Genomic DNA, 20,775 nt, shown 5'->3' on the forward strand with positions numbered 1-20,775 from the left:
CCTGATGGGGGGTGGGACCATACAGAATGGTGTGTGGTATCCTAACAAGAAGATTGCTCACTTATGCCAACCTCAAACCTTTAAAGTGAGCCATCTCAGAAGGGGGAAGCTCATGACCACCAAGAAGGAAGGAGAGTGAGCACGTCCGTCGGACCAGAGACCCTTGTGTTGATAATGTCCTACACACAGGAGGCACAGAGAGAGGTGTAACGCAGGAGCTAGCCAGGGGTGAGAGGAGGTCGTGGCCAAGAAAGAGCAGCAGAAGCAGGGGACTAGTCGGAGAAGGCACCATGGGCTTGCTGAAAAGCAAGGACGTTGCGTGGCTTTGGGCAGGAGGTTTGCTGGACAGACGAGCTGGGTCCCTCCAGGCACTTGGAGGAACTGGATTTGCTGATCCCAAGGGCTGGAGTTGAGAGCCTTCAGCCGAGGCTTATAGATAGAGTGTAGCACCTCTGAGCATTCATCAGCAGAACTCAAAACTTTGTAACATTTTGTAACACTTGCCCAAACTGGATGGAAGCCAAGCTGAGGGCTGGAGGGTCAGAGCTGCCCCACTGAGACAAGGCTGCTTTGATCAAAGAGCTTAAAAAGCAACTGTATTCTGAGCATCCTTGCACCTGACTTGTAACCCGTTCCTTTCCTGATCCGCCCCCAGCACCGTAAGTAGTCTGCGTGCCTATGGAGATGAATTACTGACTCAGCCGAGAAGGGCAGAGTACATGGAGGGGCAGCTGCTGTCAGAAACGGTAACAAAACAAAAAAAAAGGTTGGAGAGAAGTTTGTTTGCCCTGTAGCCCCATAGGAATCAGCCTGGCGCTCTTGTTGCTGAAAATGAGTTTTCTTCCCCTCCTTGTGAAGTTAACGGAGGGCAGAAGATGCCTGCCGCTGGCTCATACTGAGACTTGGATAGTGCAAAGTCTGGCTTTCTGAAGAACTAGCACCCACTAGAAGATGTTGGCAGGAGTGTGCTGTCCGGCGAAATAAGGTTTCTCGCCAGTGAGACAACGGGGCTTGAGACCTGATGCTGTGAAGCTGGAGCTCAGATGATCACCGCCGTCACCTTCCTGTCCATACACGGCAGCGGGATGCTGGCCAGCCTGGGGGGTTGGGAACCCCCTGGGTTCTGAGAAAGCCTGGCAGGGAGAGCGGGGTGCAGGAGAGGCCCCAGAAGGAAACCCCATTGGTTTCTATCCCAGACAGCCATCTCCACTCAGCTCACAAACGGGGTCGACCCGTTCATCGATGTCAACGGTGTCAGCCAGTCCGAGGTTGGGCAAGACCTTGGTGAGCTGTTCGGTGCTGAGAGTTTGAGTCATATTTGAGGGTTGGGGCTCAGGAATGCCAAGGATCCCCGGCAGATTCTAGAAACAAACAGAGGCCCATAGAAGGAATCCACACAGCCAAGGTCCCAGTTTGGACTCTGAGCCACCAGAAGTGTGAGAAAATAAAAGTCTGTTCCTTAAAGTCACCTTCTGGTGGCAATTCTGTTAAGGCAGCCCTATGTCATCAAGACACTGGATGTACTTGGAAGTCTCCCGCCCCCATCCAGCCCCCTTGGACATCACTGAAGCCAGGTGCTGGAAATGGCTAGCCTGTCTGTTGTCAGCCTAGACTGTATTCAGACAAAGGGAGGCCCACCATTGTTTGTTGAGGACCTACTATATGATGAACCCTGAAGCTCGCTGCCTTCTGGCGTTATAGGGACTGGGTCCTTGAATGAAGGTCCCTGCAGGGACAGGGCTGGGGAGCTGGGTGGGTGTTGACTTTGCATGGCAGGGTCAAGACCATGAACTGCAGGCATTGTCCGGGTGAGCTGGAGGGAGAGGCGGGACCAGGAGGGAGGAGGGCCCCAGGGCTGGCCGTGGAAGGCCTGACCAGAGCACACAGGAGCCAGCTGTGGGAGACAGCCAGGGCCAGAGCTGTGGCCAGCTGGCAGCAAAAGATCCAGCCTAGCACAGGGGAAACTGAGGCAGGGTGGGATCTTTAGGGCTGGGGCACAGGTCGTCTGAGTGGAGCCTTTCCCGGACCTTCTCTGGTGCCTTAGACAAGGTGGGGTGGGGGTAGGGGCAGGGTCTCAGAGCCCAGTCGGACTTATAGGGAGGAGAGGAGGGGGATAAGGTTTGGTAGTCTGACCCTTACCCTTAGGACCTAAATCCACACTGTCTGGCCTTGGAATTCTTCTGTGATGCAGGAACAGGAGAGGGAGACAGAGGATGATGAGGGAGGGGGTACTTCAGACACAGCACCCATGCTTCCCCGGGGGTCCTCTGAGCACCAGGCCTCAGTCCAGAGGTCCAGAGGGTGGGCAGGCCTGGCCACCCAGGGCTTGGGGACTCTCCTGCTGCCTGGCCGGGTCCTGACCGGCCTTCTGCTCCACCTGCTGCTGCCGGGAATGGTGTTCCTGCTGCTGCTGCTGCCCGCGGCCGCAATCGTCTACCTGGGCTTCCTGTGTCACTCCAAGGTGAGCCGAGCCCGCCTGGGGCCAGGGGAGAGGGTCCACCCCAGCTCAGGGTCCCTGGGTAAAGCAAACCTTGCTTCCTTCTGGCCAAACCCCAGGCCCCTAGGGGCTCATGTGCCTCTCCCTAGAGAGCCCCGTTCTATGCCCCGCCCCCCCCCCAACTGGATGTGAAAGAAGAGCTTTTGTCTGTCACCCCAAGAGCCAGCTCTCTCCCCTCCTTTAGGATACGCCAAGCCTTGTGCCAGGAGCTACCAGGCCTGTACAGCTGGCTAGGGGTGGGGGAAGGGGAGAGAGGGTTTCCAGGGCAAAATGATCAAAATGCTACCGAATTTAATCCTGCCACTATCCCACCTCACCCCCCACCCCATGCACAGCCCTCCCAGACCCCCTGCCCTGGCTGGATTTCTGGCCCTGAGGAATGGGATGTGGTGTGGTCCTAGGACAGAGGGTGTGTGGAGATTGATGGGTCCCTGTCTCTTCTCTCAAGGCTTAGGATGGAAGGAGGGGTGCTGTTGAACATGGGGAAGGGTGGGGGCCATATAGGTGGTGCTGAGGGTTCAGCAACTGTTAGGATGAAAGCCGGATGCCAACACAGATGCCAAGAGGGAGTGGAAAGGACAGAGCCATTCTCGGGGCCTTCAGGCAAAGGAGCCCTAGCCGGCTTCCTGAGGGCCCCAAGTCCCATCTAAATCTTACCCACCGTGAGACCTGACTTCAGGCCCCGCCCCTTACCTCATCGCCCCGCCCCCAGGTCCACCCGGCGCCCCGCCCCCCGTGCCGCGCGCTGCTCTCGGACGGCGGCTCCGCGACGCTCATCGTGCTCGGCTTCCTTTCGCTGCCGCCGCTGCTCGTGCTCGCCTCGGCCGCTCGCGCCCACCTGGCCCGGCGCCTCCGCCCGCTGCTGCCGCCCGCCTCCCGGGCCCCCGGGCCCCGCCGCCAGCCGGGGTCGAGCCACGGGGACCTGACGGAACCCAGCCTGGACGGAGAGGCGCAGTTGTGTGCCTCGGTGTAACCCAGCGGCCTCTCGGCCGCTGCAAAGGGACCGAAGACCGGTGCACGAACAGCAGCCCCCCGAGGGGACGTCGTTCCGTCCGCCCTGCCCCCAGTGGCCGCGAGATGGCATCCGAGTCTGCCAGACCCAGAACTTCCCTCGCTCGGCCTCCGGGCGGCCCCTTCCTGGTGCAGAAAGCTTAGTGAAGGCCCAGCGGGGCGGGAGATGGCCCTAGGAGAAGGGGATGGACGGGCAGGCGCAGGGAAAGGCGGCTCTCCTGGCTTCAGCCTCTGCTCATTTATCGGGGGGCGTCCCCCCTACCCCGTCTGATCAGCGAGTGGGTCTCCACTGGCATTTCCAGCAAATTCCAGGGGTGGTGAGACTTGCTTGGGGGACATCCATCCTCAGGCCGAAGCCAGAATGGGCCCAGAAACCCGGCTGGTGGCCAGCAGCAGGGATCGGGATCCAGCCTGTGGTCAGAGTTAGGTTTCGACAGGGACCCCAGTGTAGGAGCTCTCCTCGTTCTCCCCGAGGGGCCGTCATTTCACCAGCATACATGCACCTAGGTACGGATATGGTCTTCCTTCTCTTGGCTGGTACATAAGTGGTTTCTATTTCTGTAGATTCCTATTTTTCATCCGTCCTGGAAGATCGCCCACCATTATCCTTTTGAGATGGCCTCGCATTCTGCCGGCTTTTTCTTGGTAAACTCTCCAGGGCTGTGGAGGCAATGCTGACTCATAGCGACGTCCTGTGGGTTTCTGAGAGTAACCCAACCCTTAACCACTACGCCGCCAGGACTTCTACCACGACACCACTTATTAAATATACGTTTCATTTTCTCCTAACCGCACAGATGACTGAATCTCTTCCCTCTTTCCCTCTCTGCTGCCTCCTGGGTAATATCTTTATCTTCCTCTTGTAGCTCACTTATTCCCACTCACCTAGTCTAATCTGCGGATTAAACCATTCACTGGGTTTTACATGGTTCAATTGTATCCAAAGATTACAAGGATGTTGCGACTTTGCAAATGTATCTGTTTTCATGGGCTTTTTTGTGACATGTATAATTTTGGGATTCCCCTTTTTTTACACCTTTGATTTCTTAGCATTTCATAAGTAGTTATCTTCAATTCTGTTCCTAATCTTCCCAATATTCTAGTCTTTGGGGCAATGTTTCATTGTGAGCCCAGACCTGGATCATTCTGAGGTCTTACGTTGGGGACTTTCCTTCCAGAGAGCATTTTGGAATGCTCTTTTGTGGACATGACCATTTGGGGCTCCCTTTTGGGTACTAGCTTCATTACTCCCCCCGCACCCCAGTGCAAAAGGCCCACTGCTTGCTTCCCTGACTGCTGTGCCCATCTGAAGGGGGTCCTCTGCCCCCCATTCTCATTTACTTCACGTCATCATCTTGGGCTTCTGCTCAATGTTCCTTTTTGGTGGTTGTTGTCTTTTGATGTTTAAATCTGGATGGAGGGGCTTGGGAGATATTTGCTTTGCTTTTCTGTAAGCCCTACAGAAAGCCCTATTAAAAGAAAAGACGCTTTATTAAAAGTAGAAAAGGCAGCAGCAGCGTTCTTATTGCAACTCTTCCAGAATGGAGTTGCAGCTGAATGACCTCTACAGCGGTTCTCATCCTGTGGGTTGCCTGAGACCATATTTCCACTGGCCTTAGGAGCCGGGACACCGCTCCTCTATCCGTCTCCAGGCAGGTCCACCCACTTGCAAATAAGCCCACGTATGGGTCACCACAACACGAGGAACTGTATTAAAGGGTCACGACATTAGGAAGGTTGAGAACCGCTGTCTTGGAAGGCTTGGTCCACCATATACTATCATGGGGAGTCCTGAGGCTCCCGTAGAGGGTTAGACACTGGGCCTTTCATCAGCCACCCACGTCTCTGCGGGAGGGAGATGAGGCTTTCTACTGCTTGCCTGATGATTGACAGCCTCTCAGAAACCCACAGGGCTCGCTATGAGTCAGTATTGACTGAATGGCAGTGAGTGTTTAAAGTCAGCAGGGCTCGGTCTATGACCAATAGGCCAGGGCCTGGCCTGTGACCAGGGTCAGCGCTCCATCTGGGACCAGGCTTCCAGTTCCGGGCATGGTTAAGGTCCAGGGCTCAGGAGGAACCGGGACCCATGTGTAGGGGATGGCCAAGATCAGCTCAGCCTGTGACCCAGGGTCAGGGCTTGGCTTGTGACCAAGGTCAGGGCTCTGTCTGTGGCCTTGGTCTTGAGCGAAGTCCGGTGTGTCGAGTTCAGCAAGAGTTCTTGGGGTTTTCCGACCCTATCTAAGCTCAGCTCAGATGGCTTTCCCGGACAGACAGGAGCTGGGCCCGTGGCCAAGTCGCCTGGGACAGTTTTCCCTTTGGCCTTCTTCCTCTTCTGTCCAGGATTGGGCAGGCCCTGGTAGACGCCAGGCTTAAAGGATGAGGGTTCTCTTGGGAAGCACTTGGCTGAGACTCCTCCTGGCCCTGCAGTTGTCAAAACAACAGCTGGGCTGGGTGGGGGTGGGGAGGTGGCCTTGAGGGGAGTCTGGATAGAGGCAGACTCCCAGGGCCGGCCGAGCTGGTTCCATCCAGGTGTTCCCCAGCTTCCCAGGCCCCTCTGAGGCTGCACAGCTGCCAGGTGGCCCAGGGGTGTTGAAGGCCCTGGCGGTGGGATAATTGGGGCTTGGCCTCAGTTCTGCTTGCTCACTGAAAGGCAAGGAACACCTGTGGGGGGCTGAGGGCCATTCCCATGAGGGGCCTGGGATCTGTTCTCAAAGGAAAGAGCAAGGCAGCTCTGGAGCCTGGAGGCGGCCTCTGGCAGGGACGCTGGAGGGGGCAGGGCTGGCAGGTGGGACCAAGGCAAGAACAGGGGCTGACCCTGGGAAGAGAGTGGAAACAAGCTAGGGGGCAGGGGTAGGGGGGCCTGCCCAGAGGGAGGTGCTCAACACCCCACCCCTACCCCCGCCCTGCCTTTTGCTCTCTGTGCACGGTCCTCTCCTGGGGCAGACTTCTCTTTCAGGAGTCCCAGAGGCCCTTAAAGAGCATTGGCGACATAATGCTCTTTAACCCCAAGGTCTGCAGTTTGAAACTACCAGCTGCTCTGCAGGAGAAAGATGAAGCTTTCTACTCCTGTGACATTTGAGCATCTCGGAGAACCCACTAGGTAGTTCTGCCCCTCCTAAAGGGCCGCTCTGAATCAGACACAAATTGATGGCAGTGATTTGAGAGCACTTCCTATCCCCCACCAGCTGCATGTGCCTGAGGAGCCTGTGGACCTCTGGTGGTGTAGCAGTTACCAGCAGGCTGTGCCAGGCATGGCCCGACTTCGAAACCACCAGCTGCTCCACGGGAGAAAGACAAGCATTCTACTCCCGTACAAACAGTCACTATGCGTCACCACTAATTTGATTACAATAGGTTTTGTTTTTTTCATGGAGTCCCAGTGGCACGGTGGGTTATGTGTTGGCTGCTAACTACGAGGTTAGTAGTTCAAACCCACCAGCCACTCTGAGGGAGAAAAATGAGGCTTTCTGTTCCCTTGAAGATTTACAGCTTTGGAAACCCACAGGGCAGCTGCACCCTGTCCTCTTGGGTGGCAAGGAGTGGGAATGGACTCTGTGGCAGGGGTTTGGTCTTAGTTCCCAACACCAGACCCTGAAGGTCTCCTGCCTTTAGCGCTCCCAGGATGAAGGGGTTAAACCTACTGGGCAGCCAGGTAAACTTCCACGGGCCGACCTCAGGTCTCCATGGGAGTGGGGTGGTTCTGATTCAAGTCTCCAGGCATCCCACCCCCCCCCAAAAAAAAGGGGCAGGGTTGTCCCAGTTTTGCAGCTCAGGTGGCTCCCCACTTGCCCAAAGTGAGTTATTCACCAGAAAGTATGTACTGGGAGTTCAGGTGTCTGGCTCATGCCCCTCTTGGGCTGATCCCTGCCCAGTTCTTAGCCACCCCCACCTGGCTTCAGCAGCCTGAATCCTAGGGTGGGTCTGCCCCCACCCAGGAATGTGGCCCATCCAGGTGCCAAGCAGAAATCCCTGCCAGGGTGGGTTGGCCACGTTGGGGTGGGTGGGCTGCCTCTGAGCACAAAAGTCCCTGTCCCTTTCTGGTGTCCCTATTGCCTCTGAGGAAGTCACTCTGCCAGGGTGGCACAGGCCTGTCTTCAACCTGCTGGCCGCTCTGGACCCTTCCTTCCTTCACCCTCCAAGCTCCAGAGCGCACTTGACAGAAGGGAGGGCCATCTGTGGGCAGGGACAGGGGTCCCCTCAGGGCCAGTGTACATTGAGGGTCCACGGGAGGATTAGCAATCCATCTCATTGGGAATTAACTGGGGATCCTGGAGCAGTAGGCTCGATCCTGCCAGCTCCCCTGGGCCTGAGTCTCCCTACAACCACACTCACACAGACCCAGCTCCACATGGGCCAATTTTCCCTGCTGTCTTCTCTGCTTGGGATAGTCTCCCCTCCAGGCCTGGGGGACCTCTCCTTTCCTTCTCTGCCCCTCGCCAGCTCAGGGGCAGACTTCCACCCCTGTGTGACCTGCTCTCAGGAAACCAGCAGACACACCTGTCCTTGCTAACAGAAATCATGGCACCTCTTCTAGACAGGAATGCACTATGGGGACAGGGACTCAGCCCTGGTCCCTCCTGGATCCCAGGCACAGTACAAAGATGAGCACAGAGGGGTACCTGAATAGTGCCTTGTGCCCAGACTACCAACCTCCAGCTGTTCAATATGACCATTGTAACTGGGTGGGGGGTCAGCAGCAGAGGAAGCCAGGGCCCCAAGCCCCCCCCAGTTCTGGTCCTCAAGCCCCAGCCAGTCCCAGATCACAGAGACGCGGGTCCCTGGAGAAGAATGTGTGGGTGGAGCCATGGGGAAAGGGCCAGTAAGATGGCTTTAGGCAGCAGTTCTCAATTTGTGGGTCTTGAGCCCTTTGGGGGGTCAAATGACCTTTTCACAGGGGTCACCCGATTCATAACAGTAGCAAAATGACAGTGATGAAGTAGCAACAAAAATGTTATAGTTGAGGGGGGGTCACCTCAACATGAAGAACTGTATTAAAGGGTCACGACATTAGGAAGGTTGAGACCACTGACTTAGGGCCTGCTCCTTTTGCTGACTCCCCTGTACCTCCGGGAAAGGGTCACCAGACTCAGTCTGCTGTGTCCTGTGTCAGTTTCCGTGTGTGTGTGTGTGTGTGTGTGTGTTATGAGGACATGAAAACACCAGCACAAAGAGCTGGTGGGGGGCCTGGGCTGCCTGGGCCCCTACACTGCCCTCTATGGGGGTTAGGGGTGGGGTTAGAGGTCACGGGAGCTGCCCTTTTCCCTGGGGTCCAGCCATGATCACATCCAACCAGAGACAAAAGGGCCTTCTTCTCCCCAGCTGCTGATTGTGCTGGGGGCGGAGGAGGAGGGCACATTCCCGCAGACCCTGGGGCGGGACAAGGCGTGGTGGTGGTGGAGGGTGGGCATGGGGAGGGGGGCAGGCAGTTCCCAGCCAGCCAGTGTCCCTTGGGAGGGAGGGGGACCTTGCCCAGAACCCCTCCACCTGTCTGTAGACCTATCTCAGGACTCCTGGATCTGGGTGAGACCAGACCTGCCCCTCCTGCTCACCATGACCTTGGCCTGACCTACCCCTGGTGCCCCTCAGTGTCCTGTCCTTGCTCCCCAGTATCCGCAGGCGCAGCTGTCTTGAAGAGGCACTTTCCGGACCGTATTATTTATGCTTCCTCTGGTTGGGTCTCTACCCTGGCTCAGTCCTGACCACTACACCCCTGGCTGACCCCACTCGTTCCCTGGGGACCTTCTGCTCACTTGGGTCTTCCTTCAGGTCTGGGGGACAGTGGGGAGCAGTGACGGGAGGGGTTTGGGAAAGGTCCTGGGACTGGTGCTCCAGAATGGAGCTAGAGCTGGAGCACAAGCCTGTGGGCAGAGCCCCGCCAGCCTGGGGCTGCTCCTTGAGGTCTCAGATGCCGTCGCTGGAGGAAGGAGGGAGGACCAAGGTCTCAGCCAACCAGGCCCACACAGTTTTTCCAGAAGGTACGGAAACTTCCCCGTCAGCCTAGCACAGGCGGAGGTGTGACTGTGGGCCCCTCTGAGCTCAGCTAGGCTCCCTGCCTCTGGGGCCTTCTGAGGCCTGGGCGAGTGGGGGGATAACTGAGGGGACTGCCATCGCCCAGCTCCCTGCCCGGGCAGGTCCACAGTGGGTCTCCAGGAGAGACAGGTTTGCAAACAGCCAGTTTGCTGTCTCCCTGACCCCACACCTCGGCTGCTACTGTGTCCTCAGTTCCTGGCCCCCACAACACAAGGATGCAGACCGCCCGTCAGCACAGGCACCTCTGAGCTGCACCCCACTGGAAGCCCTCTGGCTAAAATATAACCCCCCACCCCCGCCCGCTCCACGGGTCCAGGCGTTAAGCGCCAGCGGTTTCAGGTCCCCGCCGAGGCCTGAGGTTCGTGGAGCCGAGCCAGCGCTGCCACTGCCAAGATTCCCGGCAAGGGGGTGGGGGCCGTGGACGACACAGTTCTCGTTTGTTCCTGCCGCCAGCTCTTAGGCTCCACCGCCAGGCGCTTCCTTTTTTAGGCAAAGTCGGCGCGCCCGCCTGTCCCGGCGCCCCTACCACCCCTCACCTTGCAGGAAGCGAGGAAGGAAAACTCTACCGGCGTCCTGTCCCCATCCGTCCTCCCGCCGCCAAGCATCTTCCAGGGGAGTGGGAAGGGAGGGGACGTCCGGCTGAGAAGGCCCCACCTCCTCACCCTGGGGGCAAGCGTGGCCCTGCCCCCCAGCTCTGCGGAGAGGGGGCTGGGACCCGGCGATGCTTCCCCTACCGGAAGGCATCTGAGGAATGAGGCCAGTGGGGCCCCTCCAGGCGATGCAGCCTCACCTGAGATGAGCTAAGCCTGCTCAGGGTCCCAGGGGCCTTCTGGTCACTGTGGGCCCCGCCAAGATCCTGGAGAACTCTGGCACCACAGCGGGCTCCGCCCGACACGCCCCTCTGGCCCCCAAGGTCGACCTGGGCCTCGGGCCTGTCTTCGCATGCAAATTAGATCTAGCGAGCGCAGGTGCCTGGCTGTTCAACCAATCGTCCCCAGCAGCGCCCAGTCACTTTTGCCCGAAAGCTGAGCGGGGTATCTGCCTCGGGCGTTTGCATTCCCCAGGAAGCACCTCCCAAGGCCAGGTGTCTCTTTTAAGTTTGGCCCAAGACCCTTCCTAGCCTTGTTCAGTCCCCAGACCGCACACGTAGCCAGGCTCTGGGCGTGGTTTGGAGGGACCCCGCCTGGCACCCCTAGCCAAGCCTGGAGACCAATCGGTGCAGCTTCTCTGGGGCCTGGCTTCAGGGTGCCCTGCTCGGCATTGTCTTGGGCAGGGTCCCCAGAGGTGGCCTGGGCTGGTGACCGGGGATTCCCGGCTGTGCACCTGACTGGGAGGTGGGCGGGGAGGCAGCTCGCACCCGGAGAAGCGGGGACTGGAGTGTTTGCGCTCCAGGGTACGCGTCGCGCTGGGGTCCCGCTCCCGCGGCTTGTCTGCGAGTCTGCGTGCCGGCCTCGCGGGGTCTTTGCACGTCCGGGCGAGTGCGTGCGCCGGGAGGTGGGGGCGGGGCCGGGGCGCGGGGCGGGGCCGGGGCGGGGCCTTCCGCGAGGGCCGTGCCGCGGCGCGCCCCGCGGCTCCCGAGCTCCCGAACTGCGTCCCTACCCAGCGCAGGGTCTCGCAGCGCGATGCTCGTCTGGACCGCGATCTGCCTGGCCCTGAGCTGGCGGCTGGCGCTGGCGCGGAGCGGCGCGGAGCGCGGTGAGTGCAGCCCGCCTTCTCCCTGGCCGCGCCGCGATCGCTTTGCGCTGCTCCTCCGGCTGCCGGGGGCGGGGGCGGGGGGGCCTCTGGGCCGGGCTGCCCCACCCACCGAGCGGGCCCAGGTGCCCCGGGCGCGTGGATGGCCCGAGCCGCGAGATGAGGATCCCGATGTGGGTTCGGGCTGGGCATCTCCGCGGGATCGCTGGGCCTGGACGGGGATGGGGAGGTGACTCCTTCCTCACTTTCCCTACTCCTGGAAGAACTTTTTGGTGGAAGGAGGATAGGCATGTTGGAGTTACCTCACCGAGTTGAGGGACCTGGAGCAGACTGGAGACGCCCCCAGCTCCTGCCTTCCAGCGTCCCAGCGCGGTGGGAGGGGGCACTTGGTGTGCTGGCAGGGCTGGGGAAGGGTGGGAAGCCTGAGAGGGGGTGTTGGGGCACTAGGGCGGCTGCTGCAGGTGTACTGCTTCCCGGGTCCAGATGGGGAGGAGGATGGAGCCCGTGGAGGGGTGACATCATCTGTAAAAGCAGTCATTGAGCCCGGCCTGGCCTCCTGGGGGGGGAGGGGAAGAAGGGTTGGGGCCAGTGCTCTGGTCCCCTGAAGGGTTGCTTCCCTTCCCGTCAAGGCTGACCTGAACTCAGCCTTGAGACCCCTGCAGGAGAGCAGAGAGAATGGCGACCCAGGACTGTGAGTCAGTGGGGAAGGGAGAGTGTGGGCCTCTCATTGTACCGATGGGACGATGGGACATGAGCCTAGAGAGTGTCCCTGCTGCTGCTGCCCCAATGACACTGAACCCGCGGAGGGGACCAGGACTCCCGCTTTGGCTCAGACCTCCCCTCCCAAGGCCTTCAGGGTGGGACAGACCAGACCAGGGGCTCATCGGGAGGGTCTGGGGCCCTGTGGCCAGAGCTGATTCCTTCCCTCTTTTCCAGGCCTCCCAGCATCAGCCCCCCAGGGGGACCTGCTCTTCCTGCTGGACAGCTCAGCCAGCGTGTCTCACTATGAGTTCTCTCGAGTTCGGGAGTTCCTGGGGCAGCTGGCAGCCCCTCTGCCCCTGGGCCCTGGAGCCCTGCATGCCAGCCTGGTGCACGTGGGCAGCCAGCCATATGCTGAGTTCCCCTTTGGCCAGCACAGCTCCGGTGCGGTGGTCCAGGATGCCATCCGGGCTGCAGCCCAACGCATGGGCGACACCAACACTGGCCGGGCACTGGCCTACGCCAAGAAGCAACTGTTTGATACGGAGGCCGGTGCCCGACCAGGGGTCCCCAAAGTACTGGTGTGGGTGACAGATGGCGGCTCCAGCGACCCCGTGGGACCCCCCATGCAGGAGCTCAAGGACCTGGGTGTCACCGTGTTCATCATCAGCACTGGTCGAGGCAACCGCCTGGAGCTGTCGGCTGCTGCCTCAGCCCCTCCCGAGAAGCACCTGCATGTGGTGGATGTAGATGACATGCCCATTATTGCCCAGACGCTGCGGGACTCCATTCTCGGTAGGTGAGAGGAAGGAGGGGAGCTCTGGGGAGTTCTAACTGGGAGCCCCAGCAAGAGAGACCAGTCACGACGACAAGAGGACCTGGAGCCGGACTGTGGAACATGTGGTCACCCCAAGGCTACAGGGGAGTGGCTGGAGGCTTTTTTTGTCCCAGGCAGAGCTGCTGCCAGGTGTTCCTGGGCTGTTCGGGACAGAGGAGCAGGCCGAGTACCCCTTCAGATGCTCTTTGTGGACCGACCCCAACCCAAGGCCAGAGCTCCTCAGGGGGGAGGAGCTGTGGGCTGCATCTAGTGGGTGTGCCTGGCAGGAAGAGAAGGCTTGCTCAAAGCCAGGAACTAAGCGGATGTGCAGGGGTGACGGATGTGCGTGGGGTGTTGGGCTCACCCGGGGCCCTGTGTCTGGACAGAGGAACCAGGAAAAGCCTGGCGTCCTTGTCACCGAGTGTGGCTCCTTTCCTGAGGAGGGGAGCCACTGAGGGAGCTGAGCCTGGCAGCATGCTGACCAGGCTTGCACTTAAAGCTGACTGTGGGCCCACTCTGGAGGAGGTGGGGGCTATGGGTAAGGGGCTGAGGGGCTCCCCCACTGGCTCTCTGGGTTGGAGAGGATGTAGGGGAGAAGGGTTATGGACCAGCCTGTTGCCCCATTGAAAAATGCCACTGACCCCAGGTTTTTATTTCAAGTCTCCGCCCTTGGGTTAATGATCCACTCAGAGCCGGAAGGACTTGGGCTGTGGGCTGGAGAAGGGTGGAGGGTCCTCTTGAAGATCTTCCCCCTCCCCCACCCCCAGCCTGGGCAGGACGGCAGGATAAGCTGGACAAGAGAGCCCAAAAGGCTTCTGGGCGGAAGACTGGAGGACTCCTGGGACTGGGGGCGGGCCTAAGTGTGGGGGCTGGGCAGAGAGCCTGCCAGGCTGGTGGCTGGGGCACTGAGAAGCAGAGGAGGAAGTATCCAGGATCTGGGGACCCCACCCAGACATGTCAGTTACCCTATTACAAGTTACTCAGATGGCCACGTGGTGTTTGGTGTCACATGGATGGTAACATGCCTGGGCCCCCACTTCAGGGTCTGCCCATGCCCATGGAGGGGAGGGGGTCCTAGGACCTGAGGCAGGAAGCCTTCCAGAATCCCAGGTCCAGATGCTCTAGGAGTTGACCTGTCTCCCATGCCTGCTCCCCAGAGACTCTCTTGCTTGCGCTCTTGGGCCCCCTGCACCTGGACTCTGCCTCCCAAACTGCTTTGCCCCCCCCCCCCCAGCGCCGCCCCCTTCCTGAAAAAAAAATATGACTCAGTGCCCTGGGCAATGAACACTTAGGGCATGTAGATATCTACTTTTGCATCTCCCTGGAAACTTCCAGTGCCCCCCACCCAGGGGAGGTACTACCCACTGACCCCAGATCCTGTGGGCTCAGTCCAGCCAGGGATCTGGTCCTCTGTCCCCAGATACCACTGAGCACCCAGGGATGCGGGTAGTACCCTCTGTGTCTCTCCCCGAGCCTGGGTTTGGAGCTGAGCCAGGCAGGCAAGGGATGAGGGCTACAGCCTCCTCCCCTGTCCTTTCCCTCTCGATCCCATCGCCTGCTTTGCATCTCATCTGCACTCCATTTTCTGGGTGAAAAGGGAACTGTCTGTCCAAAAGCTCCATGTGTCTAGCCCCACTCCTGTCCATCTCCGGGGCCCCCTCTAATCAGCTGGGGTCTTCCCTCATTCAGTAGTCATTGGCCTCTGCTGGGCCACAAAGGCAGTGACCTCTGTCCCCTGACCCCTCCACCCACAGAGGCAATGCAGCCACAGCAGCAGCTCCGGGCCTCCGAGGTCACGTCCAGCAGCTTCCGCCTGACCTGGCCGCCCCTGCTGACCGCCAACTCTGGCCACTACTTGCTGGAACTAGTGCCTGTCGGCAAGCCAGGGGAGGTGCATCGCCAGCAGCTGCCGGGGAATACCACAAGCTGGGTCTGGGCGGGCCTCCAGCCAGACTTGGATTATGACGTGGCGCTGGTACCTGAGTCCAATGAACGCCCTGTGGGGCCACTGCACCTTCGGGTGCGCACGCTGCCTGGTGAGGGGGGGCCCCCGGGCCGTGGGCAGGAAGGGTAGTAGGGATGCGCGGTGGTCGAGAACCAAAGAGCCCACACAACTCATATGCCCTCATGCCCTGCAGGGGAAGCCGGCCCGGAGCGCATCGTCATTTCCCACGCCAGACTGCACAGCGTGCGCGTGAGCTGGGCCCCCACGCTGGATCCAGACTCCATCCTCGGCTACCACGTGCTTTACGGGCCGCTGCAGGGTGGTGGGGCACAGAGCGTGGAGGTGCCTGCGGGCCACAACAGTACCACGCTGCAGGGGCTGATGCCCGGCACCACCTACCTAGTGACTGTGACTGCGGCCTTCCGCTCGGGCCGAGACCGCTCTCTGTCAGCCAAAGCCTGCACGCCCCCGGGGGAGCGCAGCAGAGTCCCACCCAGGGCCAGGGGCCCATGACCCGCCCGGCCAGGGACTCCATGTGACCCCCACCCCAGCCTTGCGGCCAGAGGGTCCGTGCCCACCCTCGGGGACGCTGGTCTCACCTGACTTCCCTGGCCAGATCCTCCACTGGGGCTGTGGTAGCCAAGTGCAACCAATTGGCTGGGTCCTTGGGCTCCCACAGACCCCTTTTGGCTGTGAGCCTGAGACGTGGGGGTGTCCTTTGGGCAGGATTTTGAAGAGAATGGCTGGTCAGGCTGAGAACACCCAGGCTGGCGCTGGGCCAAGGGTGGAGGGCGGCAGCCAGACATCCCCCTAGCCTAGTGTGAAGAACCTGCCCCTCTGGTGGCTAGGGCTGCCATTGGTTCAAGAGTTTGTGGTCCTGAGGCTCGTTGGCACGGAGGTCCCGGATGTTGATAGGAGGGCAGGGCAGGGCATTGGGAGGCAAAGTGGCTCAGGCCAGTCCCCAAGGGGTTCGCGACAGGAGAGGGAGGCGGATGGTGGTGCCAGCAGCTAGGTTGGTGGACCCCGGGGGCTGTGACTGCTGGGAACAGGTGGCCCTGCCTTCCTTCCCAGGACCCCAGCTGGGCCCAGCTAGCTCATGGTAAAGCGGTGTTTGTTTTGGAAGAGGGGGCTCCCACTCTTGCCTTTTCCCAGGCCCTGCCCCCAGTGGGGACAGGCAGATGGGCCCATCTGGTCCAGAAAACAAGGCTGCCTGGAGTGGGCCAACACCCCAGCGGATTTCTGAAACATCCTCCGACCCTCCAGCAGTTGAGTCCACTGCCACATGATCCCTCCCGGGGCCCACAGACAGGCCCTAGGGGGCAGGAAGCCCTGCCAGGTCTGTCCTCTGCAGTACCCAGAGCCCCCGCCCCGGCTCCCCTAGGTGTCCCAGGCTTTAGACTCCAGTAAGTCACACACACTGCACCCTGATGTCTCTGAGTCCTCGCAGGAGCACCCACAGGCAGGACAGCTGATGAGGCTGTGCGGAGTGGAGAGGCTCATCAGAAGCTGGCTGGTGCTGGACACAGAGAGGCTGCCCCCACCCCGCCGCCAGTGCTTCCCATCAAACCTTCTGTGACCCTCACTCTAGTCCTGTCCCCCCTTTCGGTGGGCTCCGGACCCCTTGGGGAGAGAGCAGGGCTCGGCTACACACCGGCACCCCCTGCTGGCAAAGGAGCTCCCCTCAGTGAACTTGCTGCTGCTTGCTAACGCTTGCTAATGGAAATAAAGTTCCTAACCAGAGAGACTGCAGGTGTTCAAGGTGTGGCCGATGCTTGGTGGTCCTGGACAGGCAGAAGAAAGACTTCAGCCCCTTCGTGCGCAAGGGTGGCCTTTCTCAAGAACCACACACGTCAAGTGTCAGGCAGAGGTGCTGGGCTGGGCTCCCCATGCTGCCCTGGCTGCTTGCTAAGCTCCTGACCTGAGCCCACGTGGAGAACCCCACCCTGCCTGTGTACAGAGCAGAGGCCAGGCCTGAGGCCCGGTGCCGTTGCTCAAGGCAGGAGGCCAGAATAAGACCCCCCTTGGCCTGACCTGGGGGTTGGGTTTCTGGGAGGGGAATTTGGGTCCTTCCCCACTGTCCACACCCATGTCAAGGCCAGCAGCCTGCCTGGAGCCTAGGGCTTCTCCTTGTGTATCTGGTTGGGTCCCCGAAGGCTCCCTGTTTGTCCAGTGGCTAGCAGGCAGGGGTTCAGAGAATCACTGAATCAATGATTCAGAGAATCAATGACCCCAGCAGCTGGCCACACCCTAGGGCAGGGTGGGGTGAGTAAGCTTGACTGTCAGGAGGCCACCCAGAAGCCAGGTGCTGGGTAGCTGGCAGCTTCACCAGGGATAGAGTGACCCCAGGGCGCCCAGAGCCAAAGTTTAGAACCTATGGGAGCACCCAGCCCTGCCCAGAGCCCAGTGCTAGGGGGGGCGAGAGCAATGATCTCTGGGGATAGCTTACTCAGACCTATGTTCAAAGACAAGTAGGGTGATAGGACCAGCCCCAGAGCATATCTGGAACCCCTTGTGGGGTCGGTCAACAGGAAGAGACCATGTCCCTGAGTAGTTCCCAGGCAGCGACTTCAGTGTCCCTGTTTGGAAGCTCCGCTCCCAAAGCAGTACAGCTTCCCCAGATGAGAGTGGGTCTGGGTGCTGGCTCACACCCAGCCCAGATGCATCTACCGCTGTCACGTCCCACCCCCATGTGACTGCAGAGACCTTCTCCTGGAGCACCAGTAGCCTGAAGGGCTGAGGTTCTGGTAAAGAAGAGCAGAGTCCCGGCAGGAGAGCTGGCTGGAGAGGATGGCCATGCCAGGAGTCCCTATGATTGGGCTCCGCTGATGCTCCCCCCACCCCATGGATCATCGATTTAATTGCTCCTGCTTCCAAACCACAGCCTACATACAAGGGGAGGATAAACCAAGGACCCCACGGAGGCGAGGCTACAGCCTGGGGGTGCAGAGGCCATCTGGGGTATGGGACAGGCCCAGATGCTGGCTGGGAGGCTGTCACTTTGGCCTCGGTTTTGAGAGGGTGACATGTTGCTCCATTCTCTGAGCAACAGGCCAACAATGGTGCGTGTCCCTCTCTGTGGGATAGAGGCTGTCTCCCAGGAGGGCGGGGCTGTGCCCAGGCAGAGCAGTGCTGTTTCCATAGAGATGGTGAAGGACATGGGCACATCCTCATTTCAGTTCCCTGCCTCTTGTTGGGACATGGGACCAGACAGGAAAACCAGAGCTCAAGTCCTCCGGCCCTCTGCTCTCTTCCTGGCATGGAAACTCCCTCCCAACAGCCTGCTTGCTTTTCTGTCTCTTTTAAAATTTAATGTGCATGGGTGTTAAGGTAGGGGTGGGGGTACAGCCTCAGCCTTGCAGCCCTAGGCGTGGTACCCACCAGCATGTCCCCTGTCACCAGTAGGGGGAGCAGTGCCTACAGCCCAGCACCTGCACAAAGGCTGTGCACGGGCCGCCCACCTGGGATCCCCCAAAGAGTGCACATATGTGAGGTTAGCTCAGCGACCTCAACAACAGCTCTGGTGGTCCAGCCCTTCCTGCTGACTTATCTGTGGGTCCAGCTAGGTGGGAGGGGCCACTCTGGGTCACCACAGGTAGGTTAAAAGCTAGACACTAAGGGCCAAACAGGAAGCAGTGGCCACTGGGCTGTGGGCTGGCCAACTGTCAGCTTTGGGCTTAGTGCTCAATCACACTTCAGTCTGGGCCCAGGTGGTTCCCAGGGCTCAGGCCAGGCTGCCCCAGAAGAGTGAGATTGCTGAGTGACTGAGGAGGAAGTGTGTGTGTGGGGCAGGATAGTAACAACTTCATGCTGATTCCCCAAGTTTAAGTTGACAGAGGTGGTTGGCCCAGAAGTTAGTGTCGCAGCTTCAGCACTGGGAAGTCCTGCAGCTTGGCCCCTGGAGGCCTTGGGCTGGACTGAAAGGCCCCAGGTCTTGGACACAGAAAGGGGCCAGGGCCCTGTTTTGCTGACCTGGGTTCCCACAAGCCGCCACCTGGCCCTGGTTAGGGCTCCAGGTGTGGCTGGAGTCCAGGCAGCCGTGTGCAGCTTGACCCCCTGCAGCCTCTTGTCCAGGCCAGAGTATTCCCACAGAGTAGCCCGTGGACTTCAGGGCAGGAGGGAAGATTGCCAGGAGCCAGCAGTGCTCCAGCTCTGCCAAGCCTTCTTGCTTGTCCTTGAAAAACTGTGTTCTTGATAAAGCATCACCGATTTGAATGGGAAATCCAAGCTCACTGCCATCGAGTCAATGCTGACCCATAGTGACCCTCTAGGGCAGGGTAGAACTGCCCTTGTGGGTTTCTGAGACTGTACCTTTCTACGGGAGCAGAAAGCCTCACTTTTCTCCAGAAACACTGCTGGTGGTTTTGAACTGCTGATCTTGTGGTTGGCAGCCCAACACATAACCATCATGCGACCAGGGCTCCTGAAAGGTCAGTTAGGGTCCTCTTTGTTAACGTAGTCCCTCCAGGAAAGGCATGCTTGTTCTTCCCAGTGGCTTCCAGTGGGAGACAAACACAAGTGGACAGGACATTTGGGATGCCTGTTGGGAAGTGGGAAGGGTGAAGGAGGTGGTGCAACTTCTCTTAGGACCATCATTTGGCTCTGACGACGGCCACCAGCACTTGGTTTGAATGGGCACATCGAACGCTAACGTTTTTAAGTGCCAAGCTTTATTTCCCAAGTGATAGCCCGTTTTGCAGAAGGAGATACACAAGTTGGTCAGATGCCTGGCTAAGGATGTTGTCCTGGGCAGACGAACGAACAAATACTGCACATCACCGTCCTCATCTTTAGCCAGCAAAGCTCTGCTAGGGTTAGCTGAGGCATAGAACCGTGATCACAGCCATGGTGTGTGTGTGTGTGTGTGTGTGTGTGTATGTGTGTGTGTGCTTTCTGACTATTGCTGGGAAATACATCTGGATTCAGTGAGTTACATTCAAACCTTAAACATGTCATCCCTCTTTTGATTTAGACTTAAAGTTGTTTCCAATCTGGAGAGGAAAATCACTCCACGTGATTCTCTGAACTCCATCAATTCCATCAAAAGAACTCAGGATCACTGAATAGTACATGTGGAAGTTACTTTATATATATAATCACAAGAGAAAACTGAAAAAGAACTACTAAGGGGCAACTTTGAAGACTGGGTGACTTCAGACATTGGGTGTTCTCGGGCAGTGTCCCTGTGGGTCTGGTCCTTGCCTCCCTCTGCCCCCAGCTGGCCCAGCAGGCGTCTCTATCCCTGAAGGAGACACCTGAGACTGGAGGTTCTCGAGAAAGCAAGTGCTCCCCGGCCAGTGAGCAGAGCCACACACCGGACTCTGTTCTTTCTTGTGCCACACCCCTGCTGGGGCACAGGGGCTGTTCTGCTTCTGGTGTTAGAGTTCTTTGCTCTGCCAGGCCCTCACATGTCCCTATGAGTCCCATTTGAAAAATGCAAAGAATCATAGAACCCTCAGCTGTGGGGGAAACCAGCCCCTCACAACTATATCACAGGTCTGATAGGCACAATTATACAGTTAAAATATATAAAGATTATAGTAAAGTCATAGAGAATAAGAGAGACACAAGAGAAGGTAAAATAAAGGAGTCAGACACATTTCAGGGTAGCAATGCTCACCTCCTGAACAGCCATGATCTCACCAGCCAGGTCCATGCACAGACAGGGCAGGAGGAGAGTTTATTTCTAACCAAGGCTTATATATCTTTTGGGGGGGGGGATTACAGGTAACCACATGCGTCATAGGAAAGGGCTGCACAATAGGCATACTAGACAGGAAGGGGATGAGCTAGGGGTGTACATGCAATAGGAAGGGGGAGGGATTAGGGGTACACATGTGACAAGATGGGCGGACCCTAGACTCACTATGGCAGCCTAACCTTGGTCATCCTTGGGTGGGCTTGACCTCCCTGGGGTCTCCTTCAGGGAAAACAAGCTACCATCCTTATCAGAAGGGAGTGGGCCCTACTTAGGGGGGGGACAGACTATACAGTCTGATGGCTCTAGATGGCTGACAACCCCCAGAGAGAATAACCTCTGACCTGCTTTCATTGACCTCCAAGTGTAGAGTCGCTTACCATAAGTAG

General features: G+C 58.9%; 2 protein-coding genes across 2 annotated transcripts; both read left to right on the forward strand.

The window, feature by feature from the left end:
- Positions 1-2,132: 2,132 nt before the first annotated feature.
- TMEM278 (transmembrane protein 278) lies at positions 2,133-4,923 on the forward strand. Its single transcript, XM_075538046.1, has 2 exons — positions 2,133-2,461; positions 3,210-4,923. Exons 1-2 carry the CDS (start codon positions 2,186-2,188, stop codon positions 3,468-3,470), a joined length of 537 nt encoding a protein of 178 aa, XP_075394161.1. The 5' UTR covers positions 2,133-2,185; the 3' UTR covers positions 3,471-4,923.
- A 6,182-nt stretch (positions 4,924-11,105) lies between these two features.
- Positions 11,106-16,428, forward strand: VWA1 (von Willebrand factor A domain containing 1). Its single transcript, XM_075549889.1, has 4 exons — positions 11,106-11,233; positions 12,167-12,724; positions 14,501-14,782; positions 14,885-16,428. Exons 1-4 carry the CDS (start codon positions 11,161-11,163, stop codon positions 15,202-15,204), a joined length of 1,233 nt encoding a protein of 410 aa, XP_075406004.1. The 5' UTR covers positions 11,106-11,160; the 3' UTR covers positions 15,205-16,428.
- The last annotated feature ends 4,347 nt before the right edge of the window (positions 16,429-20,775 follow it).

This window comes from Tenrec ecaudatus, chromosome 1 (genome assembly GCF_050624435.1).
Source record: "Tenrec ecaudatus isolate mTenEca1 chromosome 1, mTenEca1.hap1, whole genome shotgun sequence".
Classification (NCBI taxonomy): Eukaryota; Metazoa; Chordata; class Mammalia; order Afrosoricida; family Tenrecidae; genus Tenrec; species Tenrec ecaudatus.

Bases quoted from the DNA above. Each gene is read 5' to 3' on its own strand.
- TMEM278 (XM_075538046.1), top strand. From the start codon at position 2,186: ATGCAGGAACAGGAGAGGGAGACAGAGGATGATGAGGGAGGGGGTACT. The intron at 2,462-3,209 runs GTGAGCCGAGCC...CCCCGCCCCCAG, and splicing joins GCTTCCTGTGTCACTCCAAG to GTCCACCCGGCGCCCCGCCC.
- VWA1 (XM_075549889.1), top strand. From the start codon at position 11,161: ATGCTCGTCTGGACCGCGATCTGCCTGGCCCTGAGCTGGCGGCTGGCG. The intron at 11,234-12,166 runs GTGAGTGCAGCC...CCTCTTTTCCAG, and splicing joins GCGGAGCGGCGCGGAGCGCG to GCCTCCCAGCATCAGCCCCC. The intron at 12,725-14,500 runs GTAGGTGAGAGG...CTCCACCCACAG, and splicing joins GCTGCGGGACTCCATTCTCG to AGGCAATGCAGCCACAGCAG.